Source organism: Ovis canadensis, chromosome 2, assembly GCF_042477335.2.
Source record: "Ovis canadensis isolate MfBH-ARS-UI-01 breed Bighorn chromosome 2, ARS-UI_OviCan_v2, whole genome shotgun sequence".
NCBI classification, from domain to species: Eukaryota; Metazoa; Chordata; class Mammalia; order Artiodactyla; family Bovidae; genus Ovis; species Ovis canadensis.
This window is the reverse complement of record NC_091246.1, coordinates 50,848,637-50,876,529: the sequence shown is the minus strand read 5'-3', so window position 1 is coordinate 50,876,529 and position 27,893 is coordinate 50,848,637. Positions and strand designations below refer to the sequence as shown.

Below are 27,893 nucleotides of genomic sequence, written 5' to 3'. Positions count from 1 at the left end.
CTCTGAGATGGAGGGATGTTCTGAGATCCGCTCTTCGACAACCAGTGGGCTCTTGGAGATCCCGTAGGGGCGGGAACTTGCCCAAGGTCGCTCTAGTAGAGCAAGGATTGGATATACAATCTCCGGATCCAAGGCTGGCTCTAAGTACTGTGCCCCTTAATCCAGAAGGATGCTCTCTTTTATTTTACTTTGCATTTAGTAGTTTCCCAAATTTTATTTTAAAAAAAGGAATATATGGCTTAAAATGTCAAAGTTAACAAATGAATGTAACTATGAAAAGAGGACCTCCCTTCCACCTGATGTCCCAATGCCCCAACCTAGTGTAAAGAGGGCACACCTGTAAATCAGGTTCTTGGGTATCTTTCCAGGAATTTTGATCTTTATAAAAGTACGTATGATTGCATAGCCCCTCCCTTTAAATACACACACAGACACACACGAATACCCTGCACATTACTTTGTGCTTGGTTTTTCTACCCACAGTATTTCCCATAGTTCCCCCGCCTCTTACCAGCTCTGAAATCAACCTCTTGTACAATCAATGGAGTGGAGTCTTATTGGCTCATTCCCCCCGCCCCCCCCGCCCCCCCCCCCAACTTGATGCTGCATAAGAGCTTCCCAGGTGGCGCAGTGGTAAAGAATTCACCTGCTAATGCAGGAGATGCAAGAGACAAAGGTTCAATCCCTGGGTGTGGCAGATCGCCTGGAGGAGGAAAGGACAACCCCTTCCAGTATTCTTGCCTGGAAAATTCTGTGGACAGAGGAGCCTGGTGGGCTACAGTTCACTGGGTCCCAAAGAGTTGGACATGATTGAGCACACAGGCTACATAAAGGCATGGTGCATCTCACAGTCAACAGTGACTTTGGTTGTGATCAGATGGTGATACATTTTGGATTGTCCTTGGACTTTTTAACTTTGCAGAGTGTTTAAATGCAGAAAACTGTAATTACTGTTTTAACAGTAAAAACTGTTACTACAAATAATGCTTTGATGTCCTGGAGCATGTGTCAACATATCTGTGGCTTAGTGGGGTGTGCGTGTTGGAAAGATGCAGTGAAACAGGTTCTTTCATTCATTTATACTGTTATTCCTGTGGCCCTGTGCTTACTCAGAGTCAGACTCTGCACCATGTCCATGGCCCAGTCCTGGGAGGGGTGTCAAACAAGAGACCCAAGAGAGTCTTGATTGCTGGAGTTCACTGTGTGGCCACATGAAGACACTGGATGGAAGGAAGGACTTGCTGACCAGGCTTTATAAGTGACTTTTCATGCCTTCACCGCCTAACCCTCATTGTCTCTAGGAATCCTACTAAAAGGTGACTGACTCTATTACAGTAGGAAAAACTGTGGATCTTGTGTTCAAAAGCCAATTAGAATCACTGTAAGCCATGGTCTCTTATCCAGAATCAGATTTCATCTAGCTGTGGAACTGCTGGTTGGAAGCGGAGGCTATACCCTCTTGAAGGATTCTGCAGAAATTCTATAAATCTTCCTCTAAGCCCTTCCAGAGGAACCTGTGATCACTTACTAGAGTGGTCCACTGTTGTGCAGTCAAAGTGGGGGCTTATGGCCATCAGGGCCCATGTTCCAATCACAGTGAACCCACCTGTGGTTACTTCTCCAGGTCCTGAACAACCAGGCACACTTGGCAACTGGCAGAAGAACCCCAGCATCAGTTCTGTGAACATAGAATAAGTGCTGTTGTTAGAGGTAGGAAGCCCCTGGAACTTTCCTTTTCTGCCAGGAGAGTAAGCCAGCTCCCTCAGTTTCCTTATAAATAATCGAAAGAGAAGTCACCTTGCCAAAGGGAGACTAAAATATATTCATTTTTAGAAGATGACACAGCCTAGTCTCACATGAGGCAAGTGTTGGCTTCTTTTAACAAGCCTTTGGCCCTGCTCCTTTCAAAGTAATAATGTGCCTTTATTGTGCTAAGGAGCATTTGGCCTCTTCCTGAACCAGGGTCAGCAGAAAAATAAGATTTTTCTCTTAAATGAATCCCCCTTTGGGAAGAAGGAGTTTCTCTATTCATCTTTCTACAGCATATCCCTAATTCATAGATTCATTGCTTCATTGTTCATTCAGCAAGCTCTCAGAGGACCTAGCCCTGCCCTCCAGGCCTATGCAGGAAACGGAGGGGCTGGGGGATAGATGAGCAAGCGAGTGCTTAAGAAGGCAGGCAGAGAGGAAGCAATTTCAGTGTGATAAATGCTGCTACAGAAACAAACTTGGGGGAAAAGGAATCAAGGAGGCTTTCTGGAAAAGGTGCTTTGTGAACTGGGTCTTTTTAAAATATATATACAATTTTTAATGGTCATACTCCATTTACAATTGTTACAAAATGTTGGCCATATTCCCTGTGCTGTACAATATATCTCTGCAGCTTACTTTATACCTGATGGTTTGTGTCTCTGTCCCCACCTGTTTTGCCCCTGCGCCCTTCCTTCTCCCCACTGTAGCCACTAGTTTGTTTCCTATGTCTGTCTGCTTCTTTTTTGTTATATCCACTAATTTGTTGTCTTTTTTAGATTCCACATATAAGTGATATCATATGGTATTTGTCTTTCTATGCCTGACTTATTTCACTTAGCATAATGCTCTCCAAGTTCATCCATGTTATTGCAAATGGCAAAATTTTGTCCTTTTTATGGCTGCATAATATTCTGTTACACACACACACACGTGTGTGCATATGTGCCAAGTCGTTTCAGTCATGTCCAACTATTTGCAACCCTATGGACTGTAGCCCGCCAGACTCCTCCGTCCATGGGATTCTCCAGGCAAGAATACTAGAGTGAATTGCCATGCCCTCCTCCAGGGAATCTTCCCAACCCAGGGATGGAACCTGAGTGTTTAAGTCTCCTGCATGGGTAGACAGGTTCTTTACTGCTAGTGCCACCTGGGAAGCCTATATATATATATATATATATATATATATATATATATATATATAGGCTATATATATACTGCTATATATTACATACACACACATCTTTATACTGCTTCTTCCTTATCCATTTATCTGTTAATGGACACAAGTTGCTTCCATGTCTTGGCAATTCTAAACAGTGCTGCTGTGAACATTGGGGTGGCTGTATCTTTTTGAATTAGTGTTTTGGGGGGTTTTGATATATTCCCAGGAGTGGAATTGCTAGGTCATATTGTAGTTCTATTTTTAGTTTTTTGAGGAAACTCCATATTGTTTTCCACAGTGGCTGCACCAAGTTACACTCTCACCAACAGTGCATACGGGTTTCTTTTTGTCCACATCCTCACCAACAGCCGTCTGGGTCTGGAAGAACCAGCAGGTGCTGCCTGGGAGGACAGCGAAGAGAAGGCACAGTGTGTCTGAAGGCATGAGATCAGAGAGAACAGGCAGGGTCAGGAGCAGAAGAGAGCTCAGGCAGTTTGCAGAGCTGAGTGGGGTGGCGGAGGGGTGCAGCTGCTGACGGAGGAGGCTGGAGAGGGCAGTGAGGGCCGGATCACCAGCCTTGCCCAGCCAGCTGAGAAGCCTGGAAACATGAAATCCAGGCTTGGCCGCTGTAGCTCAGGCCTGCATGGCTGACTGAGATGGACACTTTAAAGGTGGAGGGGAGAGCACAGCATATACCTACTGAGGAGCCAGAGGAAAAGTCTTTTAGGAGAGTCCTCCTTCCCTGCTCTCTCTTTTTCCTTCAACATCTCCCAGGGCTTCAAACAACATGCAAGGTCTGTATAGCAGCCACCTGTGCAGACTGCCACCTTGTGGACAATTCAGGGATTACAGACCTAGAAATGTTCCTCAGTCTTTAGTTCAGTATATAGTATTACCTGTGAAGAAAGCTGAGCGCCGAAGAATTGATGCCTTTGAACTGTGGTGTTGGAGAAGACTCTTGAGAGTCCCTTGGACTGCAAGGAGATCCAACCAGTCCATTCTGAAGGAGGTCAGCCCTGGGTGTTCTTTGGAAGGAATGATGCTAAAGCTGAAACTCCAGTACTTTGGCCACCTCATGCGAAGAGTTGACTCATTGGAAAAGTCTCTGATGCTGGGAGGGATTGGGGGCAGGAGGAGAAGGGGACGACAGAGGATGAGATGGCTGGATGGCATCACCGACTCGATGGACATGAGTTTGAGTGAACTCCGGGAGATGGTGATGGACAGGGAGGCCTGGCGTGCTGCGATTCATGGGGTCGCAAAGAGTCGGACACAACTGAGCGACTGCACTGAACTGAACTGAATAATTCAAATGTATATTCAGTATATAGTATTACCTAATAATTCAAATGTGCTACTGGAGATCAGTGGAGAAATAACTCCAGAAAGAATGAAGGGATGGAACCAAAGCAAAAACAATACCCAGCTGTGGATGTGACTGGTGATAGAAGCAAGGTCTGATGCTGTAAAGAGCAATATTGCATAGGAACCTGGAATGTCAGGTCCATGAATCAAGGCAAATTGGAAGTGGTCAAACAGGAGATGGCAAGAGTGAACGTCAACATTCTAGGAATCAGCGAACTAAAATGGACTGGAACGGGTGGATTTAACTCAGATGACCATTATATCTACTACTGTGGGCAGGAATCCCTTAGAAGAAATGGAGTAGCCATCATGGTCAACAAAAGAGTCCGAAATGCTGTACTTGGATGCAATCTCAAAAACGACAGAATGGTCTCTGTTCGTTTCCAAGGCAAACCATTCAATATCACAGTAATCCAAGTCTATGCCCCAACCAGTAATGCTGAAGAAGCTGAAGTTGAATGGTTCTATGAAGACCTATAAGACCTTTTAGAACTAACACCCACAAAAGATGTCCTTTTCATTATAGGAGACTGGAATGCAAAAGTAGGAAGTCAAGAAACACCTGGAGTAACAGGCAAATTTGGCCTTGGAATGCGGAATGAAGCAGGGCAAAGACTAATAGAGTTTTGCCAAGAGAATGCACTGGTCATAGCAAACACCCTCTTCCAACAACACAAGAGAAGACTCTACACATGGACATTACCAGATGGTCAACACCAAAAACAGACTGATTATATTCTTTGCAGCCACAGATGGAGAAGCTCTATAGTGTCAGCAAAAACAAGGCCAGGAGCTGACTGTGGCTCAGATCATGAACTCCTTATTGCCAAATTCAGACTTAAATTGAAGAAAGTAGGGAAAACCGCTAGACCATTCAGGTATGACCTAAATCAAATCCCTTATGATTATACAGTGGAAGTGAAAAATAGATTTAAGGATCTAGATCTGATAGAGTGCCTGATGATGTATGGACGGAGGTTCGTGACATTGTACAGGAGACAAGGATCAAGACCATCCTCATGGAAAAGAAATGCAAAAAAGCAAAATGGCTGTTTGAGGAGGCCTTAGAAATAGCTGTGAAAAGAAGAGAAGCGAAAAGCAAAGGAGAAAAGGAAAGATATAAGCACCTGAATGCAGAGTTCCAAAGAATAGCAAGAAGAGATAAGAAAGCCTTCCTCAGTGATCAACGCAAAGACATAAAGGAAAAAAACAGAATGGGAAAGACTAGAGATCTCTTCAAGAAAATTAGAGATACCAAGGGAACATTTTATGCAAAGATGGGCTCGATAAAGGACAGAAATGGTATGGCCCAAACAGAAGCAGAAGATATTAAGAAGAGGTGGCAAGAATACACAAAAGAACTGTACAAAAAGATCTTCATGACCCAGATATCATGATGGTGTGATCACTCACCTAGAGCCAGACATCCTGGAATGTGAAGTCAAGTGGGCCTTAGGAAGCATCACTACAAACAAAACTAGTGGAGATGATGGAATTCCATTTGAGCTATTTCAAATCCTGAAAGATGATGCTGTGAAAGTGCTGCACTCAATATGTCAGCAAATTTGGAAAATTCAGCAGTGGCCACAGGACTGGAAAAGGTGAGTTTTCATTCCAATCCCAAAGAAAGGCAATGCCAAAGAATGCTCAAACTACTGCACAATTGCACTCATCTCACATGCTAGTAAAGTAATGCTCAAAATTCTCCAAGCCAGGCTTCAGCAATACGTGAACCGTGAACTTCCAGATGTTCAAGCTGGTTTTAGAAAAGGCAGAGGAACCAGAGATCAAATTGCCAACATCTGCTGGATCATTGAAAAAGCAAGAGGATTCCAGAAAAAATCTATTTCTGCTTTATTGACTATGTCAAAGCCTTTGACTGTGTGGATCACAATAAACTGTGGAAAATTCTGAAAAAGATGGCAATACCAGACCACCTGACCTGCCTCTTGAGAAATCTGTATGCAGGTCAGGAAGCAACAGTTAGAACTGGACATGGAACAACAGACTGGTTCCAAATAGGAAAAGGAGTACATCAAGGCTGTATATTGTCACCCAGCTTATTTAACTTATATGCAGAGTACATCATGAGAAACACTGGGCTGGAAGAAGCACAAGCTGAAATCAAGATTGCTGGGAGAAATATCAATAACCTCAGATATGCAGATGACACCACTCTTATGGCAGAAAGTGAACTAAAAACCCTCTTGATGAAAGTGAAAGAGGAGAGTGAAAACACTGGCTTAAAGTTCAACACTCAGAAAACTAAGATCATGGCATCTGGTCCCATCACTTCATGGGAAATAGTGGAAACAGTGTCAGACTTCATTTTTGGGGGCTCCAAAATCACTGCAGATGGTGACTGCAGCCATGAAATTAAAAGACGCTTACTCCTTGGAAGGAAAGTTATGACCACACTAGATAGCATATTCAAAAGCAGAGACATTACTTTGCCAAAAAAAAGGGCCTTCTAGTTAAGGCTATGGTTTTTCCAGTAGTCATGTATGGATGTGAGAGTTGGACTGTGAAGAAAGCTGAGCACCGAAGAATTGATGCTTTTGAACTGTGGTGTTGGAGAAGACTCTTGAAGAGTCCCTTGGACTGTAAGGAGATCCAACCAGTCCATTCTAAAGGAGATCAGTCCTGGGTGTTCTTTGAAAGGAATGATGCTAAAGTTGAAACTCCAGTACTTTGGCCACCTCATGCGAAGAGTTGACTCATTGGAAAAGACTCTGATGCTGGGAGGGATTGAGGGCAGGAGGAGAAGGGGATGACAGAGGATGAGATGGCTGGATGGCATCACTAACTCGATGGCCATGAGTCTGAGTGAACTCTGGGAGTTGATGATGGACAGGGAGGCCTGGTGTGCTGTAATTCATGGGGTCGCAAAGAGTCGGACATGACTGAGCGACTGAACTGAACTGAATAATTCAAATGAGCCAGAATGCTGGGATAAGGCTCCTTTGGTTTGGAGGGGAGAACAGAAATAAATACAGATGATCACCAAGTGCTCCAATATGCGAGTCTTCCTGAAGCAGTAGGGTCAGTGAGTTGATCAGAGAAAGTGTCACAGAGGGGACATCTGAGCTAGGTCAGGTAGGAAACAAGGGCCTTTAGAGACCACCTCTAATATCCTCACTTTACAGAGAGGGTGACTGCAGCCCAGAGTAGGAAAGGACTTGCTCAAAGTCACAGAGTCTTTCAGGTGGGTGTTCCAGGCCAGGTCCCCCTTGCCTGGGCATGGTTGGCCTACAATTAAAATGAGCTCCCCACTCTGGGGTCTAATCTGCTGTTCCTCTCTGTGCCCGGGCAGTCCCATCCCAGCAGTTTGCCCAGCCTGCCTCCTGCTGCAGCAATCGCTTCCCTTTGTCTGCACTCCACCTGTGATCAACAGCAAAGCACTGAAACCGTCCCCAGGGAGGACACTGTCCTCAGGCCAGGATCTTGGCCGACCTGGGAAGAGGGCAGAGTGCATCTCTAGGGCATCTACCATCAGGGACCACCATACTTCCTAGTACACAGGCTACTTTGTAAATCCTGTAACCTGGATAGATGGGTAAGGGCAGAGGAGAGGGGTTGGGTGGCACTGGAGAGATCAGTCCTGTCTTGCGGACTTTTCCAGAGTTGAGTCTAGTCTGAGAATATAAATTAGAGCTACGTCACAAAGGTCAGTAGATTTAGCTCAGCCAAGGAGTTTGTCTTTCTTCTGCCAGCAGGGGGAGCCAGAGAAGGGATCAGTTCAGTTCAGTCGCTCAGTCATGTCCGACTCTTTGCGACCCCATGAATCGCAGCACGCCAGGCCTCCCTGTCCATCACCATCTCCCGGAGTCCACTCTGATTCACGGCCATCGAGTCCATGATGCCATCCAGCCATCTCATCCTCGGTCGTCCCCTTCTCCTCCTGCCCTCAATCCCTCCCAGCATCAGAGTCTTTTCCAATGAGTCAACTCTTCGCATGAGGTGGCCAAAGTACTGGAGCTTCAGCTTTAGCATCATTCCCTCCAAAGAATAGGACCCGAGTATAAGATAGTTTCATTCTTTCCCGAAGTTGTGAGAAATACTGTCCCTAGTCAAGGATCATACCCGTTCCAGAAAGCCATCGATATTGCTTGAGGAAGAAATTGCGCTAGGTCTTCCAGATATCTTTAGATTCTTTGTTTTTAAATTAAGTAATTAAGCCATATGTTTATAAATAAATGCTGTCCTGTGATAACCTTGCAACACTCTGGAAACAAGCATGGCCTTTGTGATGCCCTGCTGAGTTTCCTTCTGTTGTGTCTCCAGAGCTCTGGACCCTCCCAGACACAGGCCTCAGGCAAAGTGTGTCTTCCTCACCTGGGTTCTGGTGTAGTTGGTCATTTCTTTCCTCACGTTCTGCCAACTGAAGCGCTATTAAACACAGCTCCTGGAAAGAGGGGTGTAGTGGGGCGGCTCTCAATGTGTTTTGTCAATAACCTGGATGAACTCATCAAAAGTATTCAAATGCTCCAAAGTTTCAAAAAGAACTTCATGTCCGTTGGATAGAGTGAGCAATGTTCAGGGACTTCCCTGGTGGTCCAGTGGCTAAGACTCCATGCTCCCGGTGCAGGGACCTGAATTCTATCCCTACTTGGGGAACCAGATCCCACATGCTGTAACTGAAAGATGCCACACGGCTCAACTGAACATCAGAGGTCCCACGTGTCACAACTGAAACCAGTGCAGCCAAATAAGTAATTTTTCTTCTTTAAAGAAGCAATTGTCCAAAGTCTTGCAGAGGTTAGAATGGTGGAGATAAATCAAATGTTGAAATGTTCCACAGATATTTGTCGAGTTCTCCATTTACATTCAACACTAAAATGAGAAAGTATGGTGGGAGGGGCAGGTGAAATATATATCACAGAGGGTTATCTCTAGGTTCAAAGGGGTCATGTCTGGAGCGTGGTGGTTGCTTAGAAATGGGTCCTTATTACTGAGGATGAAATTATGCTGAAGCTTTCCTCCCGCTTTATTGTGGTTGCATTCCCAAGTCCCCAGGACAGTTGGTGGCAATTCAGTAATGACTCTCCCTTGATGCTGTGGAGAGAGCAGTTATAGAATTGTGAGGGCTACCACCATGCGAATCCAAGAATGTAAAATATCCATTTGAAGCCTGGGCAATGGAGCCAGGAAGCACCTAGCAGGTGACACTCCCAGAAGAGACAGCATCTGCATGTGCCTGATAAAGAGCTTTTCAATTCCTTTCTCTGAATGGTATGGCATGAATGCACTAAGGACTGCTTCTTCTGGGAAAAGAAGGGCCTGGTTTCAGAGGAAACACATTTATAGGGGTTTTTTTTTGTTTCCAGGCGACCAGTAAGAGAGTTACATTTTACTGATCCTTGTATTTCTGTCTTTTTATTTTTCTTTCATCATTTAAAATTTTGAGAACAAGCATTTATTTATTTATTGGATTTTCTAACAGAGGAATTTCTCTTTCAACTTTTTTTTTTTTTGGATTGGAGTGTAATTGCTTTACAGGGCTTCCCAGGTGGCGCTAGTGGTAAAGAACCCAGCTGCCAATGCAGGAGACTTAAGAGATAAGAGGTTTGATCCCTGGGTCGGGGAGATCCATTATTTTTGGAAAATATATCCTCATATAAATTTGATAAAGAGAAGTATGTTAGCATGTGACGCTAGTGGTAAAGAACCCGCCTGCCAATGCAGGAGACATAAGAGACACTGGTTCAATCCCTTGGTCAGGAAGATCCCCTGGAGGAGGGCATGGCAACCCACTCCGGTATTCTTGCCTGGAGAATCCCATGGACAGAGGAGCCTGGTGGGATACAGTTCATAGGATCACACAGAGTTGGACACAATTAAAAGCGACTTGACATGCACACAATTGCTTTATGATGTTGTGTTAGTTTCTGCTGTAAAGCAAAGTGAATCAGCTACATGTCCCTCCCGGACCTCCCTCCCATCCCCCCACCCCACCCCTCTGCTGCTGCTGCTGCTAAGTCGCTTCAGTCGTGTCCGACTCTGTGCAACCCCATAGACGGCAGCTCACAAGGCTCCCGTCCCTGGGATTCTCTAGGCAAGAACACTGGAGTGGGTTGCCATTTCCTTCTCCAGTGCATGAAAGTGAAAAGTGAAAGTGAAGTCGCTCAGCCATGTCTGACTCTTAGCGACCCCATGGACCGCAGCCTACCAGGCTCCTCCATCCATGGGATTTCCCAGGCAAGAGTACTGGAGTGAGGTGCCATTGCCTTCTTCGATGACAGACTCTAGGTCCATCCATATCACTACAAATGACCCAGTTTCAGGAAACAAGCATTTATGAGGCCTCCCCTATATCCCAGATGTCATGTTGAATTGGATCAAGTCGTAGCTTCCAAGCCACTGTGATCTAATTGAGGATCTGAGATCTTGGACATGACCATGTGCTCCACATCCCAGTCTGGGCACACCCTCTAATCACTCATGTTCACTGAGGGCTTGTTGCATGTCAGGCACCCTCCGGAGCATCTTATGTTAGTTCACTTCAACCTCATCTGTCATAGAGTAGGGGCAGCTTGTCTCAGATAATACTGGGGATCAGAGGGGATTACAATGTAACGTGGCCAAAATTACAGCTGGTAAATTGTTGAGTTGTCCTCAAAGTCCACACTCTGAACCATTGCCCCAGGCTGCTTCTCCATAAATATGTGCTAAATGGGCAAATAAAGATGACATAAATACATGCCATAAAAGAGACGTCGACCAAGCCAAGAGAAACAAGATTACGCCATAGTCATCAGAATATTATGCCAGATATTATGTTTGAGGTTTAATCACTCAGTCATGTCCAACTCTTGAGTGACCCCATTTACTGTAGCCCACCAGGCTCCTCTGTCCATGGAATTCTCCAAGCAAGAATACTGGAGTGGGTTGCCATTTCCTTCTCCAGAAGATCTTCCTGACCCGGGGATCGAGCTCACATCTCCTGCATTGAAGGCAGATTCTTTACCACTGAGCCACCTGGGAAGCTCATGCTTAAGGTGGGACCTGATAAACAAGCACTGGTGATAGCAGAGGTCGGAGGTGTCATTCTAGGCATGAGAAGAGGGAGCAAGTGGGTAAACACAGGTGGTCTGAATTGTCAGTTATGGTGCCTATTCAGTGCTTCCAGGACCCCCTTCTGCTCCATCAGAACGGATTAGACCAGGGCTGTTTATGACTGAATTGTCCCCCTGCCCCAAATTCATATGTTGAAGCCCTAGCATCCAGCTTTCTAGAATGTGACTTTATTGGGAGACAGGACATTTAAGAGGTGGGCCTGATGCAATCTGACTGGTGTCTCCTTAAGAAAAGGAGCTAAAGACATAGAGACGCTAGATGCAGGCACACAGAGGAAAGGCCACGCGAGGACAGAGGGAGAGGGCAGCTCTCTGCAAGCCAAGGAGAGGCCTCAGGAGAAAGCGCACCTGCTGAAACTTTGATCTGGGATTTCTGCCTTCTGGAACTGTGAGAAAATAAGAGTTCTGGGTCTTCTATTTCTGCTGTGGGGGGTCCTAGGAAACTGATACGAGGGGTGTAGGACTGACCCAAAGACAGGAAGGCATAGACTGGCTGTGACGCACCGAGCGGAAGATGAACGGGGGAGGAGCTTTTCTCTTAGCAGGTCTGGGGAAGGAGCCAGGGATCGAGGATGAAAGGATACCAGGAACTAGAAAAGGAGCCAGGGATCGAGGTTGAAAGGAAACCAGGAACTAGAAAAGGAGCCAGGGATAGAGGATGAAAGAATACCAGGAACTAGAAAAGGAGCCAGGGATGGAGGATGAAAGGAAACCAGGAACTAGAAAAGGAGCCAGGGATGGAGGATGAAGGGATACCAGGAACTAGAATCAGGATGGTGGTGAGTTGAAGCCCCAAGAGAGCCCCGAGAAACCCTAAGAAGCAAAGGGGACTAAGCCAGAGAGGAGAAAGATTAAAGAAAAGGCCAGAAAGGAGAGAGACACGATAAAGAGAGACCACTTGGCAGGAAGGGAAGGAACCTTGCCCAAGAGTACTTCAGTTCCATCATCTTCCCTGGTTGGGCCTACCTCCTGCAGGGGAGTAACTGGAAACCCCTTTAATTCAAGGCAACTCAAGTGGATATCCAAGCTGGCAGAAGGGAAAAGAGGAATGAGCCCTCTGACAAAAGTAAAGGGATGGATAAGAGCCAGGAGGCAGAATGAGTGAGGTGAGAGAAGGGGAGGAGCCACAATTTGTGGGTGATAAGAGTGTGAAGGTCCCATTAACTGGCCTGGGAGCCAATGGATGTGGTGAGTGGACCAGAAGGACACCTCGGGTCTAGTTCCCATTTGGCTCTGGAAAGTCATCATGGAAACAGGGTGGCCATTTAAAATCTATAGGCCATGCTAGGAGATCTTAATACTTCTTAGGAGCAAGAGTCATGATCTGCCGTGATCAGAATCTGATCACTTGTTAGCTTCCTGCATCTCTCTGGGTGTCATTTGGTTCTTGGTCCCACTGACCAGTGCTAGGCTCTTGTTTTGTGTCTCAAGGTCAGACTCCTGAAAGTGATGACCTGCTGGACAGGATGTCCATCATAGATGACAGATTGATGTGATTGATGACTGGCTGTTCTTAGGTCCGGTGCTCAGCCTTAGGTCAATGAGCAGTGCTCTGGGGCACAGAATCTCACAGCACCAGCATGAATGCTCACACCGTTGGCACAGTTCTGTGGGCATAGCAGACTTTCTCAGGCTTGGCCAGTCCTGTTAGTGTACTTCTCTTCCTTAAGCCCATGTCTTCTTATCCTTAAAATCAAGAACTTGGACCACATGATGTTTACAAGTCCTCCGCATTCTGTGCTGTGTTAGCTAGGGCAACACTAGCTGCTGTAACAAATAGGCCAGCACTCGACTGATTTATTATAATAGACCTTTATTTCTTGCTCATGGACAGGTGTAGAGCAGTAGTCCCCAGCCTTTTTTGTACCAGGGACTGGTTTCATGGGAGACAGTTTTTCTATGGACTGTGGAAGGGAATGGTTTTGGGGTGGGCACTTTATTTCTATTATAACTTTGTGATATATAATGAAATATTTACATAACTCATCATAATGCAGAATTGGTAGGAGCCCTGAGCTTGTTTTCCAGCAACCATATTGTTCTATCTGGGGGTGATGGGAGACAGTGACACCCGAAGTGTGACACTTATGTCCAGTCTACTCCATAATCTCATTTTCATTGCTATCACTGCAGAAAAGCCTGCTTCACAAAGACGAGGAATTGAAAACAGAAGCAGGCTCTCCAGTGCTTTTGCAGCAATCTCAGGACATTCCTCCTCGACTTTAATCCAGAATATATGGAGATTTCAAGTTGTCTCAAACATACTTTTAAGGCCACTGTCATTTGCCGTCTCAAGCCATTGATCCTCTTGTAGCATGAACAAGGTCGATTCAGCTGCCTTATTCACAAGTGGGTCATGGATCCATTCCCTCCCAGTTTGGGGGTCTTTTGTGGTGGAGAAGTAATGTTTAAATTCTTTTGAAAGTTGAGATAGGTGATCACGCATCAGCCTGGAGAAAGAAGACCCTGGCTCAGTCTCTTTCAAAATCTCTGCTAATGTTTGAAACATGTCAATAATCCTGATGTTCGCTCATCACCCTCATAATTCCAGTTTGGCTTTGAATGTAGCTACTTTATCTGCCAACTGAACACAGTTGTTGTTCTCTCCTGAAATGATGGACTGAGTTCCTCGAACAGGTTGAACAGGTTTCTTGACTCATTCTGCGTCACTGAAATATGCTGCCAATGGTGACTGTTTTTCTAAAAGAAATCTCTATAACTGCTCTCACAACTCAAAAACTCTGGCCAGCAACCTACTTTTAGAAAGACATCTCATCTCTCTGTATAAGTCTTCTCTTATCAGATGAGATCCTTTGGGTTCAAATGGATGCTTTGCGTCTATCTCCTCATAGAGCTGCATGAAGAGATCTGAGTTAAGGGCATGTACTTTAATGTGGTTGATAATTTTAATCACATCCTGCAAAGCATTGTTAAATTCAGGTGACTTTTTTCAGCTAGCCAGTATTTCTCTATGATTAACACAGTGCATAGATTCATATTCAGAAGGGAATTCTTTGACCTGAGAAGTGAAACCAGAAAGTCATCCGGTCATGGCAGCCACTTCATCTGTGCATGTAACAGCACAAAATGACCAATTCAGTTTTCCTGACATGTAATCATTCAGTCATGCTCAAGATTCTCCAAGCCAGGCTTCAACAGTATATGAACCATGAACTTTCAGACGTTCAAGCTGGTTTTAGAAAAGGCAGAGGAACCAGAGGTCAAATTGTCAACTTCTGTTGGATCATCAAAAAAGCAAGAGAGTTCCAGGAAAACATCTACTTATGCTTTATTGACTATGCCAAAGCCTTTGACTGTGTGGATCACCACAAACTGTGGAAAATTCTGAAAGAGATGGGAATACCAGCCCACCTGACCTGCCTCTTGAGAAATCTGTATGCAGATCAGGAAGCAACCATTAGAACTGGACATGGAACAACAGACTGTTTCCAAATAGGAAAAGGAGTACGTCAAAGCTATATATTGTCACCCAGCTTATTTAACTTATATGCAGAGTACATCATGAGAAGCGCTGGGCTGGAAGAAGCACAAGCTGAAATAAAGATTGCTGAAAGAAATATCGATAACCTCAGATATGCAGATGACACCACCCTTATGGCAGAAAGTGAAGAGGAACTAAAGAGCCTCTTGATGAAAGTGAAAGAGGAGAGTGAAAAAGTTGGCTTAAAGCTCAACATTAAGAAAACTAAGATCTCGCTCAGTCTTGTCTGACTCTTCACGACCCCATGGACTGCAGCCTGCCAGGCTCCTCCGCCCATGGGGTTTTCCAGGCAAGAGTACTGGAGTGGGGTGCCATTGCCTTCTCCGAATATTGTCTAGTCAGTGGTTTTAAAAAAAATGAAATTTGAGTATAATATAAAACATTCTAAAAGACATATATCAAGACATATATATTGGATGTTAATTTATTGTGATAATCATTTCATTATATATACATATATCAAATCAATATGGTATACACTTTACATTTATACAGTTATATGTCAATTATATCTCAATAAAACTGTAAGAAAAAGGCACAAAAAAAAAAAAAAAAAGAAAACTAAGATCATGGCGTCTGGTCCCATCACCTCATGGCAAATAGAGAAATAGTGAAAACAGTGACAGACTTTAGTTTTGGGGGCTCCAAAATCACCGCAGACGGTGACTGCTGCCATAAAATTAAAAGACGCTTGTTTCTTGGAAGAAAAGTTATGACCAACCTAGACAGCATATTAAAAAGCCGAGACATTACTTTGCTGACAAAGGTCTGTCTCGTCAAGGCTATGGTTTTTCCAGTAGTCATGCATGGATGTGAGAGTTGGACTATAAAGAAACCTCAGTGCTGAAGAATTGATGCTTTTGAACTGTGGTGTTGGAGAAGACTCTTGAGAGTCCCTTGGACTGCAAGGTGATCCAACCAGTCAATCCTAAAGGAAATCGGTCCTGAATATTCGTTGGAAGGACTCATGCTGAAGCTGAAACTCGAATACTTTGGCCACCTGATGTGAAGTACTGACTCACTGGAAAAGACCCTGATCCTGGAAAAGATTGACGACAGAGGATGAGGTGGTTGGATGGCATCACCAACTCAATGGACATGAGTTTGAGTAAACTGGCAGTTGGTGATGGACAGGGAGGCCTGGCGTGCTGCAGTCCATGGGGTCACAAAGAGTCAGACATGACTGAGCGACTGGAATGAACTGAACTGAACTGAAACATCCAAAGGCTTGAATAGTTCTGCAGCTGTGGTGTTGGTCAGCAACAGAAGTGCACATAATATATCCTCAAGCACACCCTCTAAACAAGCACTGTTGCCTTGACGTCAACATTGGTAGGCTCATCAGTGTCAGCACGGCATGCCATGGGGACTCATTAATCCTTTCTAACAACTGAGCCTCAACATCCCCTGCTGTTTCATCAGTTCATCTAGTTATGGTGCCAGTTATGAAAGAGGAGCGTGTGCCACCATTTGAACTGCAGTCTCTCCTAAAAGTTCATGACAAATGTCCTTAGCAGCAGGCACGATGAACTCTTTAGCAAGAGTAAAGTGCTTCTTAGCTTTACCAATGCGGTTAGCCACTAAGAATGATGCTCTCAGTGCAGACACATTGGACGAAGCGGTGGCCTTCAATAATTGTTTCTGTTCTTCATGTTCATGTTTTTAAAAAAAAAAAAACAAAACTCCGAAGTCTTGTCTTTTAATGTAGGGTGCTCGGTCTCCATGTGGAGAAGAGGTTTTGAAGGTTTCAGGGCTTTGTTGTGCAGCCAGTCACCACATATTATACAAACCAGGGTTGAAGAATGTGAATCACCTGTTGCAACAAACCCATAATTTAAGTTGGACTCTTGATATTTTCTATTAAATGAAATTTTCTTTTTGTTTGCAGTCTTAGAGGCTTCTGCTGTCTCATCATTGGGTCTTTCCCCAAGCTCTCTAGCAACATTTGTTTTTTTCTCATTTTGGCTAGGGTTAGCTTTCAGGCTTTGGAGAAGGCAATGGCACCCCACTCCAGTACTCTTGCCTGGAAAATCCCATGGACGGAGGAGCCTGGTAGGCTACAGTCCATGGGGTCATGAAGAGTTGGACACGACTGAGCAACTTCACTTTCACTTTTCACTTTCATGCATTGGAGAAGGAAATGGCAACCCACTCCAGTGTTCTTGCCTGGAGAATCCCAGGGATGGGGGAGCCTGGTGAGCTGCCGTCTATGGGGTCGCACAGAGTTGGACACGACTGAAGTGACTTAGCAGCAGCAGCAGCAGCAGCAGCAGCTTGCAGGCTTACCAAAACTGTGGCTGAGACAAGTGTTCAGTGCAGGAAGGAGGCATGGATGGGAGTGGTAAATAAAATAATTAGTAGGCCATGCACAGACTAAAATAAGTCAGATTCTGACTTAAAGCCTGCACCAGTTGCAACTTGTTGCTTGCCTCTGTCTGATAGGTTTCGATATGAGTCTGCAAGCAATTGATTTATTATGGTCTCTGTGCAGTCAAGCCTGTCTAATGATTACCTGTATTTGCAGCCACTCCCCAGTGCTAGCGTCACCACCTCAGCTCCTCCTCAGATCACTAGGTATTCAGGTCTCACAAGGAGTGCACAACCTAGATCCCTCACATGTCCAGTTCACAGTAGGGTTGCACTACTATGAGAATCAGATAACCTTGCTGATCTGACAGGAGATGGGGCTCAGGCAGTAATGCAGGTGATGGGGAGCGCCTGTAAATACAGGTGAAGCTTTGCTTGCCTGCCTGTTGCTCACCTCCTGCTGTGTGGCCCGGGTCCTAACAGGCCATGGCCCAGTACCGGTCTGTGACTCAGGCGTTGGGGACCCCTGGTATAGAGGACAGTTTCCTCTACATGGTGATCCAGGGACCTAGGCTCCTTCCCTCCCGTTCCTTTCAGGCCTTTGAATCCTAAACCAGCAGGTGGGGAAGGAGAGGGTAGAAAAACATACTTGCTTCTTAACTGTCTTAGCCCGGAAGTAATGCACATCACTTCTGCTCACATTCCATTGGTAACCTTGGTCCCATGTTTGTTCCTAGATGCTGGGGTGGGCTGGGAAATATGCCCCTTGTTTGGGCAGGTCCTTGCCAGCAGCAGCTTCACTTTATGGAAAGGGAGTAGGAATTCCTGGTGGACAGCTAGCCCTGGTTCTGCTACAGGACTAGGGTTCTGTTTTGAATTTGTCTCTAGCCCCTCCTCCCAGCAAACGGTCTTGTTTCTAGAGAGAATCTTGAAGGCAGTGGTCCTAATTTCTTAGTTTATTGCCTTGAGGCAATGTAGGCAGAGTCCTACTTTATTGCCTGTAATAATTTTTACAGCTAGCTAAAGAGGCCTCAACTGCTGAACAAAGCTTCAGTATCTCAAGGAGCCAGTGCCCACCGCCAGCAGGGACTAAAAGAGATTTCAGGAGTCTCAGAAAGAGAAAATAGGAGGGCAGTTCCTGATCTTGAATGAGAAATCATGGGAAGGGTGGAAGAGCCAAAGAATAGCCAGTAGTGTTCCCAAACAAGGAAGGAGGCCACCACATACTGTCATTTCTCTAGTAAATATTTGACTAGATGTTTGTTTTTGTCTGAGGAATTTTGAATGATGTGACAGAAACTGGGCAGAACATCAGAATACCAGAAGCACTCAACGAGAGGCCAGAGAAGCCCAAAGAACAATTCAGAGAAGCAGATTGCTCAGCAGGGTGGCAAGCAGTGCTTTTCCACCAAGATGTTTCCCCCAAATGCAAGGTGAGTTATCAGGGCCCAGCTTGAGACAAGTAATTTTTTAATTAAAAGAAGTACTTTAATTGAAGTACAGTTGATGTACAACATTAGTTACAGATGCACAATGTAGTGATCCATAATTTTTAAAGGTTGTACTCTATTTGTAGTTATAGAATATAGACTATATTCCATACGAAAGTAAAAATGCTCAGTCGTATCCAACTCTTTGTGACCCCATGGACTGTAGCCTATCAGGCTGCTCCGTCCATGGGCTTTTCCAGGCAAGAGTACTGGAGTGGGTTGCCATTGCCTTCTCCGGGGGTTGAACCCAGGTCTCCTGCATTGCAGGCAGATGCTTTACTGTCTGAGCTAGTAGGGAAGCCCTATATTCCCTATATTGTGCAATATATCCTTGTAGTTTATTTTATGCATAATAGTTTGTACCTCTTAATTTCCTACCCCTGTTTTGCCCCTCTCTACTTCCTTCTCGCCACTGCATGCGTGTAGGCGTCAAGTCATTTCAGTCGTGTCCAGCTCTTTGAAACCCTATGGATCATAGCCAGCTAGGCTCCTCTGTCCGTGGGATTCTCTAGGCAAGAATACCAGAGTGGGTCGCCATGCCCTTCTCCAGGGGACCTCCTCCACCTGGGGATCAAAGCCACATCTTTTACGTCGCCTGCATTTGCAGACAGGTTCTTTATGCCTAGTGCCACCTGTGGAGCCCTCCCTCTCACCACTGGTAACCGCTAATTTGTTCTCTATGTCTATGGGTCTGGTTTTCTGTTGTTGTTATATTCATTTTTGTTGTTATATTCTGCTGTTGTTGTTATGTTCACTAGTTTGTTGTATTTTTCAGATTCTACATATACATGATATCAATTGATATTTGTCTTTCTCTGTCTGACTTATTTCACTTAGCATAACTTCCAAGTCCACCCATATTGTTGCAAATGGCAAGCATCTTGTCCTTTTTGTGGCTAAAAAGGATATCTTCTTTATCCATTCATCTGTTGATGGACACTTGAGCTGCTTCCATATCTTGGCTGTTGTGCATAGTACTACTACAAACATTGTGGTGCATGTATCCTTTCAACTTAGTGTGTTTGTTGTTTTCAGATATATTCCCAAAGGTGAAATTGCTAGGTCATATGGTAGTCTATTTTTAGTTTTTTGAGAAACCTGGTGACTGTCTTTGCTATTGGTGATTCATGGAGCCGGGAAGAAGGCATGGTCTATGTAATTTGGCAGGGGGCACTGAGCAGAGAACCACAGATAGGTTCTCGGGTCAGTGAACAGATTTCAGTTTGTCTTCATTCTGAAGTTACAGGATGGGAAGAGCCCAGAAGATCTGGGTTTGGAACCTGGCTCTGTAGTTTCTAGTAGATCTTAAAGCCTCCGTTTTCTCATCTATTAGTCAGTTTCCTCACCTATTAACCCCTGTCCTAACCCACAGCTTTGTAAAGATCATATGAGAAAAGAATACGAAAGGCATTTGAGAGCTGTAAAGTCATGTCTAGATGTCATGAATTAAGAATTCTCACTCGAACATTTAAACTTAAACATTTCATCTTAAATGATTCTAAAACTAAAAAGACTACTCAAAAAGGAGAACCATTGCTTCCTGGTATCAGGGGATTCTCTGTTTAGACTGTTGCAAGATGTTATTGTGGGGAAGGAAAAAATAATATTTCCTCTATTCTAGGTTCTTGACCAAGATACTCCTATAATAAAAAAAAAGATTAACAGGAGATAAACAAACGTTTAATAACATGTATACCTTCTGTATGGGCTCCCCGGGTGGTGCTAGTGGTAAAGAACCTGCCAGCCGATGCAGGAGATGTAAGAGGCACAAGTTTGATTACTGGGTCGGGAAGATCCCCTGGAGGAGGGCATGGGAACCCACTCCAGTATTCTTGCCTGGAGAATCCCATGGACAGAGGAGCCCGGCAGGCTAGAGTCCATAGAGTTGCACCGAGTTGGACACAACTGGGGCAACTTAGCACACGTGCACGTGTATACCTCCTGAATATGTGGGAGACCTAGGAAAACTGAGTCAACTCTCCCAGTGACTGAGGTTGTCACCCTAAATACCATCTGCAGCTAAAGACAAAAAAAGATGTTAGGGTGAGGAGTCAGGTATAAGAAGTTATTAGGAAAAGCACAGTAAACAAGGGTAAGGTTATAAAAGAAATAAAAATGAATGGTGCTTTTTAGGACAGTTAAGAATGGAAGGGAGCAAAAAAAAAAGGGGGGGCCTTTGTCTTCTTCAATCACACATTTTTTGCGTGGTAACTCTGCCTGAACTTGCCAGATATGGGTGAAAACATTTCCATACACTCTCTCCAAAGGAGGGTAGCTACCAGATGCAGACCATTCTTCTCTGAACAGTAAGCTCCAATTGAAGGGGTAAGGTCAAGGCAAAGGAGAATAAACAGAGATCTGCACACCCAGAGGAGGAAACAGGGAGGCCCTGGGAGAAGATGGAACAAAGAACCAGGCCAGAGACGAAAGGCCAATCAATAGCTCATCTTAAAGTTATCACGTGTGTTTGAGTCCCAGCAAGAACAAGTGATAGTTTCCCTCTGACTGGTGTTCTCTGAGGATCCGGTGAGACCTTGGTGATGAGGGTTCTTTATAAACTGTAAAGCTCTGTTGTTTACTATAGTGCCCTGCTCAAGACAGGAAAATTCTCGCAGTCCTTCTGCCCTGGGAAAGAGCTCTGTTCCCAACTTGGCTGAGCTGATTCTGTCTCTCTGAGTCCGTTGACCAGCTGGTTAAACAGTGGAGCCAAGACACCCAGCCAGGAGTCCAGCTCCTTGGTTCTGTGGCTCCTGTGTCTCTTGATAATGTGAGACCCCACATCCAGGAGGGACTGCAGGGTCTGCTGGGGGCCAGGCTGCTGCCTGGAATACTCCACTCCCACCTCATGAAACAGCATCTGTGGGAGGCAGTCGTAGGGAAGGTGGAAGCAGTCCTGAGGCCCAGCAAGCATGGTACTTGTCAGTTAACAAATCACCATTCCTATCCATCCTCTAAGGATCTAGGAAAGTGCTGGCATCCCATCCATTCTACAGATAAAGCAACCAAGGATTCAACAGGAGAAATGATTCACCCCAGCTCACGAGGCTTCTAACTCCAAATCCCAGGCTTTTCCTCTGGGTAGATCTGAGGACTCACACATGCATGAAAACAGCCCATACACACCCTCTGATGGAGGTTACCAACCAGAGCTGATCATTCCCAGCTGTACATGCGTGCGTGTTCAGTCACTTCAGTCGTGTCTTACTATTTGCTACCCCATGGACTGTAGCTCACCAGGCTCCTCTGTCCATGGGATTCTCTAGGCAAGAAGACAGGAGTGGGTTGCCATGCCCTCCTCCAAGGGATCTTCCTGACCCAGGGATCGAACCCGAATCTCTTGCATCTCCTGCACTGCAGGCAGATTCTTTACCTACTAAGTCACCTGGGAAGCCCTGGCCTAGCTGTACAGCAAGGTCCGGATGAATGGGAGTAGTCACGGCAAAGGAGAAAAATACTGATTTGGACACACAGAGAAGACAGACAACCGCCCTGGGGAAAAAATGGAATCAAAACAGGGTATAAGTGTGTCTCTCCCTGATTCTCAGAGAGTCACTGAAAGTGACAGACAGGGACAGACCAGCAGGCAGTGGGGAGACAAACAGACAGCAAGGCACATGGGACTGACTTTCTGGGGAAGCTGTCAGAAGCAAGCTGAGGGGGATGCAGACTCAGCCACTCACTGGCTGGGGAAGCTTGGATGTGTTTCCTTACCTTCTGGTGCTTCAGTTTTCTTATAGGTGAAATGGGATGATGATAGTACCTCTCACAGGGCTATCATGAAGCTGAAATTAGTTAATAAAAGCGTACCCTTGAGGGATAGCTTGGCATAGTGTAGGCCCTTGAGAAAGGTTAACTTTCCATCTATCCATTTAGGAAGCATTAGTGGGCACTAGGGTTTCCCTGGTGGCTCAGACAGTAAAGAATCTGCCTGCAACTTGGGAGACCTGGGTTTGATCCCTGGATTGGGAAGATCCCCTGGAGGAAGGCATGGCAACCCATTCCAGTATTCATGCCTGGAGAAGAATCCCATGGAAAGAGGAGCCTGGTGGGCTATAGTCCATGAGGTCGAAAAGAGTTGGACATGACTGAATGACTAAGCATAGTGGGCACCTGTTGTTGCCACATTCTGGGTCAGGAGCTGAACACATAAGAAGAATGAGGAAGGTCCCTGCCCCTAGGGAGCACCTCCTCCAGTGGGGGACACAGATGTATGAAGACTTCCACAGAGTGGGCTCCCTGCTGTGATTGTGGACTGAGTCCCAAGCAGTCCAACTATCTCAGTTCACAAGTAACCAAACTGAGACCCTGGGCTCATCTGAGACTAGAAAGCCTTGGCACTTTTAGGAGCAGGGCTGGGTGGGCTCAAAGTGGTATTTCCTGGCCAGGTGCCTTTACATGAGGGCCTCAGAGGAGGCTGGCGGCTCCGGAGGACAGAGGGGCCATTCTGGGCAAGATGGCTGTGTTCTGCCCGCCCCGCCCCCCCAACCTGTAGTGTGGAGCGGGACACTGATCATGGAGCCAGGTGTGCAGAGCACTCAGGCTACTGGTTAACCAGGTGAAGGACTTCAGTCCACTGTGTGATCAGGAACCCAGGGCAGGGGAGTCCCAGACACTCCCTCACCTAGCAGGAGGCCAGGGACACCAGGGCAGCTGCCCATGGACGTGCACTGGATTGGAGCTGAGGGGGCACTCAGTCTGGAGAGGGCTGACCCCAGATGCTCTGAGGACAGAGGAGCAGATGGGGTCTGGCATATGAGAAGGTAGAAACAGCCAATGAGTGTACCTCTCCAACCCAAGAAAGAAAACTTTCCTTTGGTCCAAAAGCAGGGAATTGTACTGATAGAATAGGGTATCACAGACAATTTACAAATAACAAATATACAGTGATCTTTCTTGCAAACTGCACAGACCCAATTAAATCTCACAGAATGCTTTCATTGATTTTTGCCAGAACTCTTGTATATGTAGTCAACCTGCCATTGACCCATGAGTTTATTTCCGACATGAGTGTTGGTTGATACATTTATTGACATTAATGAGTAAGGCAAACGTGCAACAGTGGAAACAAGGTGTGAGTCAGAATTTCATTTGCCAGAAACTCCTTTTTGGATGAATGAGATAAGAATTTTAAATTCTAGAAGAATATTTCCTTTTTTTTTTTTTTTTTGCTATTCATAATGTAATGGCTACAAACATGTTTAAATTTAATCTGCCTTGTTAACATTTTCTCTGTCACTTTCTAGACAGTCTCAGAACACAAATCAGAGCCTGATTTGCAGTGCTCCCCCATCTCCCTGGTGTAAATACTCCCAGCCTGGCTGATTTCAAGCTAATGATGTGATGTCGCTGAATGGAGGTATGAAGGGAGGCACGGAAGTAGCACAATCCATAACACAGAGTTTTCATCCTGCACGTATAACCTCCAGAGATAAATCACAGCAAAAGGTAGCAAAGCAATTAGGAGGTGATGGGTTTTCAGGCTTTACTACTTTCCTTTTTAATAATTTATTTAATTATGCATTTGTACATTTCAATTTTTACCACTGGTGGTGTTTACAAACTGGCTTGCAAAATTCCTGATAATGTGACAGTCCTAAGCTGATACAAGCCAGCTTGAGCATACTCCAGCTCCAGGCAGGACTAGGAGGAGCCTGTGTGTTAGGGGATTGAAGGGATTCACAAAGGCGGGGCTGGGCTGACCCCAGAGACCCTGGCACACAGGCTGCCTCATTGCTGGAGGCATCGCACGGACAGGTATGCTCATGCACACACATGCACACACACACAGTGCACACACCTCTTCCTCCTTCTCATCCCTTCTCTGCACTCAGCAGTGGGAACCAGTTCCCTTTTTTCTGCCCCGAGGGTGGCCGGTGCCACACTCACCGAGCACCTTGAGCTGGACTTGGAATAACCTGGGCTTTGTGATGTTTTCTGCTCACTGGCCCTCTTTGGGCCTCAACTTCCTGAGGGAAGTTCCCATGGAATTTAACAAACATGCCCTAATCCTGTCTGTGCCAGGTGCTGGACTGGATTTAGGATCAGAGATGAGTCAGCCACAGCCCGGAAGGTCAGCGAACTCTCGGAGCTCTGAGGAGCCACGTGAGCTAGCAGCAGGGGCTGGGAGGATGGTGTCATACAGCGGTGCCTGGCTCCCAGCCTCACCTCCTCCTGGGCCAGTTAGGAAACCTCTCCTGGCTCCATTTCCTCATTTTGAAAAGGAGTTATTACAATCTGCTACTTGTAAAGACTACCTAAGATAACATAAGATAGAATTCCTAAGGAGATAGTGGTACATAATAAAGTGACATCAATCGATAAAAGCTATTATCATATGTTTGATGACTGTAGAGTGATAACATTAGGACCAAAGGAAGCAGGACTGTGGGGCACAGAGACACCGTACTGCTCCCAGCAGGCGATCAGCACAGGAGTGTCAGAGAAAGAAGTTAGGAATGCAGATGACCTGTGCTCTAGATGTACCAGGTTTGTGTCATTGCTTGGACTCATCCTCATTACTTTTAATTTTAAATCTTTATTTTTTATTTATTAAACAATTTTTAAATTTTCTATCTTTTCAATTAATGAAAGATTTATAATTTATACCCCGTCATAGAACAAATCTTGCATATTTTCACTTTATGCTGATTCTTGGGCAGCTTCCCTTCAGAATGGTGTTTTATTGCTCTGGGATCCAAGCAAAAAACCTCCAGTCTTTTCCCTGATTACAAAACCCAGTCATTCATCCAGCGTATGTTCATTGCTGCCTATTTTGTGTTAAGCACTGTTCTAAGCAGTTGCCAAGCACTACATCTATGCAGTACCCTCGGACAATTTGGAAAAATCACTTTTAAAAAGTAGAATGGACTCAAATCCCACTACACAGAGATAACCATTCTTCACAACTTGGGATCATGTTGTTTTATATGTTTCCCTTAACGATATATCACAAACACAGTTCCAAGCTGTCATCTATGGAAATTAGATTTTCTACATTTGGGGGTGCTGTTTTGTGGTTCACCCCTCAACAGATCTGCCCCAACAGCCCTGGACCCATTAGGAAGTAGTGTGAGTCTCAGAGACCAAGAAGGGGGTCTCAGTGGCCTTCTAACTTGGGTTGACCCCAAGTCAAGGTCACCTGTTCATGCTGGAGGGGATGCATAGATAGAGCCCTTATTTAGAGAGCTCCACTCTCCACTCTCTCTGAGCTCACCTGCTTCTAGCCACTGCCAGACTAACCCTCCTCTCAGCCCTCCAAGCAGGAGGCAGGTCCAGCAGTGAGTATGTGCAGGCAGAGTCACCCCACAGAAAGAGATCTGTGGGTCTGTATATTCTGACATGAGAAATTGCCCTTCTTAATAATAAAAATCTTTCCCTTTCTTTTATTGATTAAATGAAGAAATCAATCACATCAGACAACTTGAGTCTGATCCCATTTTTGCTTGAAACTACAGGTTAAAAAACAATTACGGAAGGGAAAAGGGTTTTTATTAGTACTTTTTACATTTGTAAATATTCTGAACATTTTACAGTAAGCATATATTACATTTAAAATGTTAAGCACACATAGGAGGGAGGGAGGAAGAATGAAATTTTTAGCATTCTAGTACATGTCCCCAGTCATCTCTCTGATTATTTCCTTAGTGTATATTTTTTAGAATTAGAATTCCCAGAAGTGGAATTGCTGCATTTTAACAGCGCTCGGTATATATTGCAAAGTTAATCCTCAGAATGGCTATATCTCCTTGCACTTTGATTATCAGTAAATGAATACCAACTTGTCTTGACCTTCAGTAATTCTGAGTAGTATTGTCAATAACTCCCACTCTAATAGATAAGACAGGGTCTTCCCTGGAGGTCCAGTGTTGTCCTAATGGTCCGGAAGCAAGTGACGAGAATGAAGATAGAACACAAAATCTGATGCAATGGGTCAGGGGACCTGCAGCCTCTATTGGACTGAGGTGCAGAGTCCACTCTGAGTCCAGCTTTTATTCCAAATTGCAGACTACAGGACTTTTTTTATCTTATCTTTCCCAAGACACTGCACTGACATAGTCCAGATCTCCTTGTTTTTACCCCAGACCTCTCGCTTTTGGGCTAGTCTCAGAAACAATCAGCAAGTGCGTAGGCAGCGTTCATGCCTGACACTGACCCAAAGTTACAAGGTCCATGCTTTCATGATCCCAGTCATACTCCCTTCTGGGTCTGGCCTTGGGGGGTTGTATCAAGATTATTCTTAAGAAAAACATGAAAGATAATCATTAACACAGTTTCTTAATATATGCTGTTTTTCCAGGTGCTATTTCTGTGGAATTTCTCAAGGCTGTGAAAGTACATTGTTAGGAATTCCCACTACATCTTCCCCCCTTTTGTTTTTTCAGGAGTAGAGACGCCGTCTGAGCAACTTTTTCTTCATCAATTCTCATGCATCTGACTAGACACAAAACAGTTAAAAACATACATCCTGATATTATAGTACCAAGCAATCCTCCTCCTGAAGTTTTAATCCACATCATGGAGTTAAGTTTATATAAGCTTTTCTCAATTTCTTCAAATAAATCAGTTTCTGGGAGTAATTATAAGTGAGCATTCTGCATATTAGAAATAGTAGCCATAATTGGGAAATATCTAAGGATAAACTATTATGAACATGTCCCCTCAAATGTTTAAATAATTGATCCCAAGTATATGCACTTTGATTATATTTACGAGGTGTGACACAAAATAGATATTCCAATCACACTTAAGATGAATTTGTGATTTAAAATTTTGTAGTTCGTCCCCTAGTAGGAGAATGGCATTTTCTAAATGCATCAATCGTTCGTTAATTTCTTGGCCTATGTGGATTTCACTTCCCCAGGCAGAACTTGCCTCTTGGTGCCGCCGCTGTACAAATGCAGTCGTTTGTATAGTTTGATGCAATGTCACTCCAGCTACTGCTGCGGTCAGGGCTATAGCAATAATTCCCACAATAGTTGCTATAAGGAGTCCAATAAACTTTTTGGAACGTTGTAGTACTTTCTTCATAACCTTTAAAAGAGCGTGTGTGTTTTAGGAGAGCCTTCCCAAGGTCTGGTTTGATTTACTGGAAGCCATATTCCCAATCTCCTTCTTAATATAACAAATGAGTGATTAGAATTATAAAGTGAAGAATTTCAGCAAGTATATAATTTGCAATCCTGGCGAGAAAGTTCTTGTACACTTTCATTGATAGAAATTGTTCCTTTCAAGAGCACATA

General features: G+C 44.8%; 1 protein-coding gene across 1 annotated transcript in view; it reads left to right on the top strand.

The window, feature by feature from the left end:
- The first annotated feature begins 18,461 nt into the window (after window positions 1-18,461).
- The window catches only part of LOC138433448 (stimulated by retinoic acid gene 6 protein-like), a 41,417-nt gene continuing 31,985 nt past the window's right edge, over window positions 18,462-27,893 (top strand). The window contains exon 1 of the mRNA XM_069576126.1: window positions 18,462-18,597. Within this exon, the coding sequence (XP_069432227.1) occupies window positions 18,578-18,597 (20 nt within the window). The 5' untranslated portion in view covers window positions 18,462-18,577. The remainder of the gene's footprint in view (window positions 18,598-27,893) is intronic.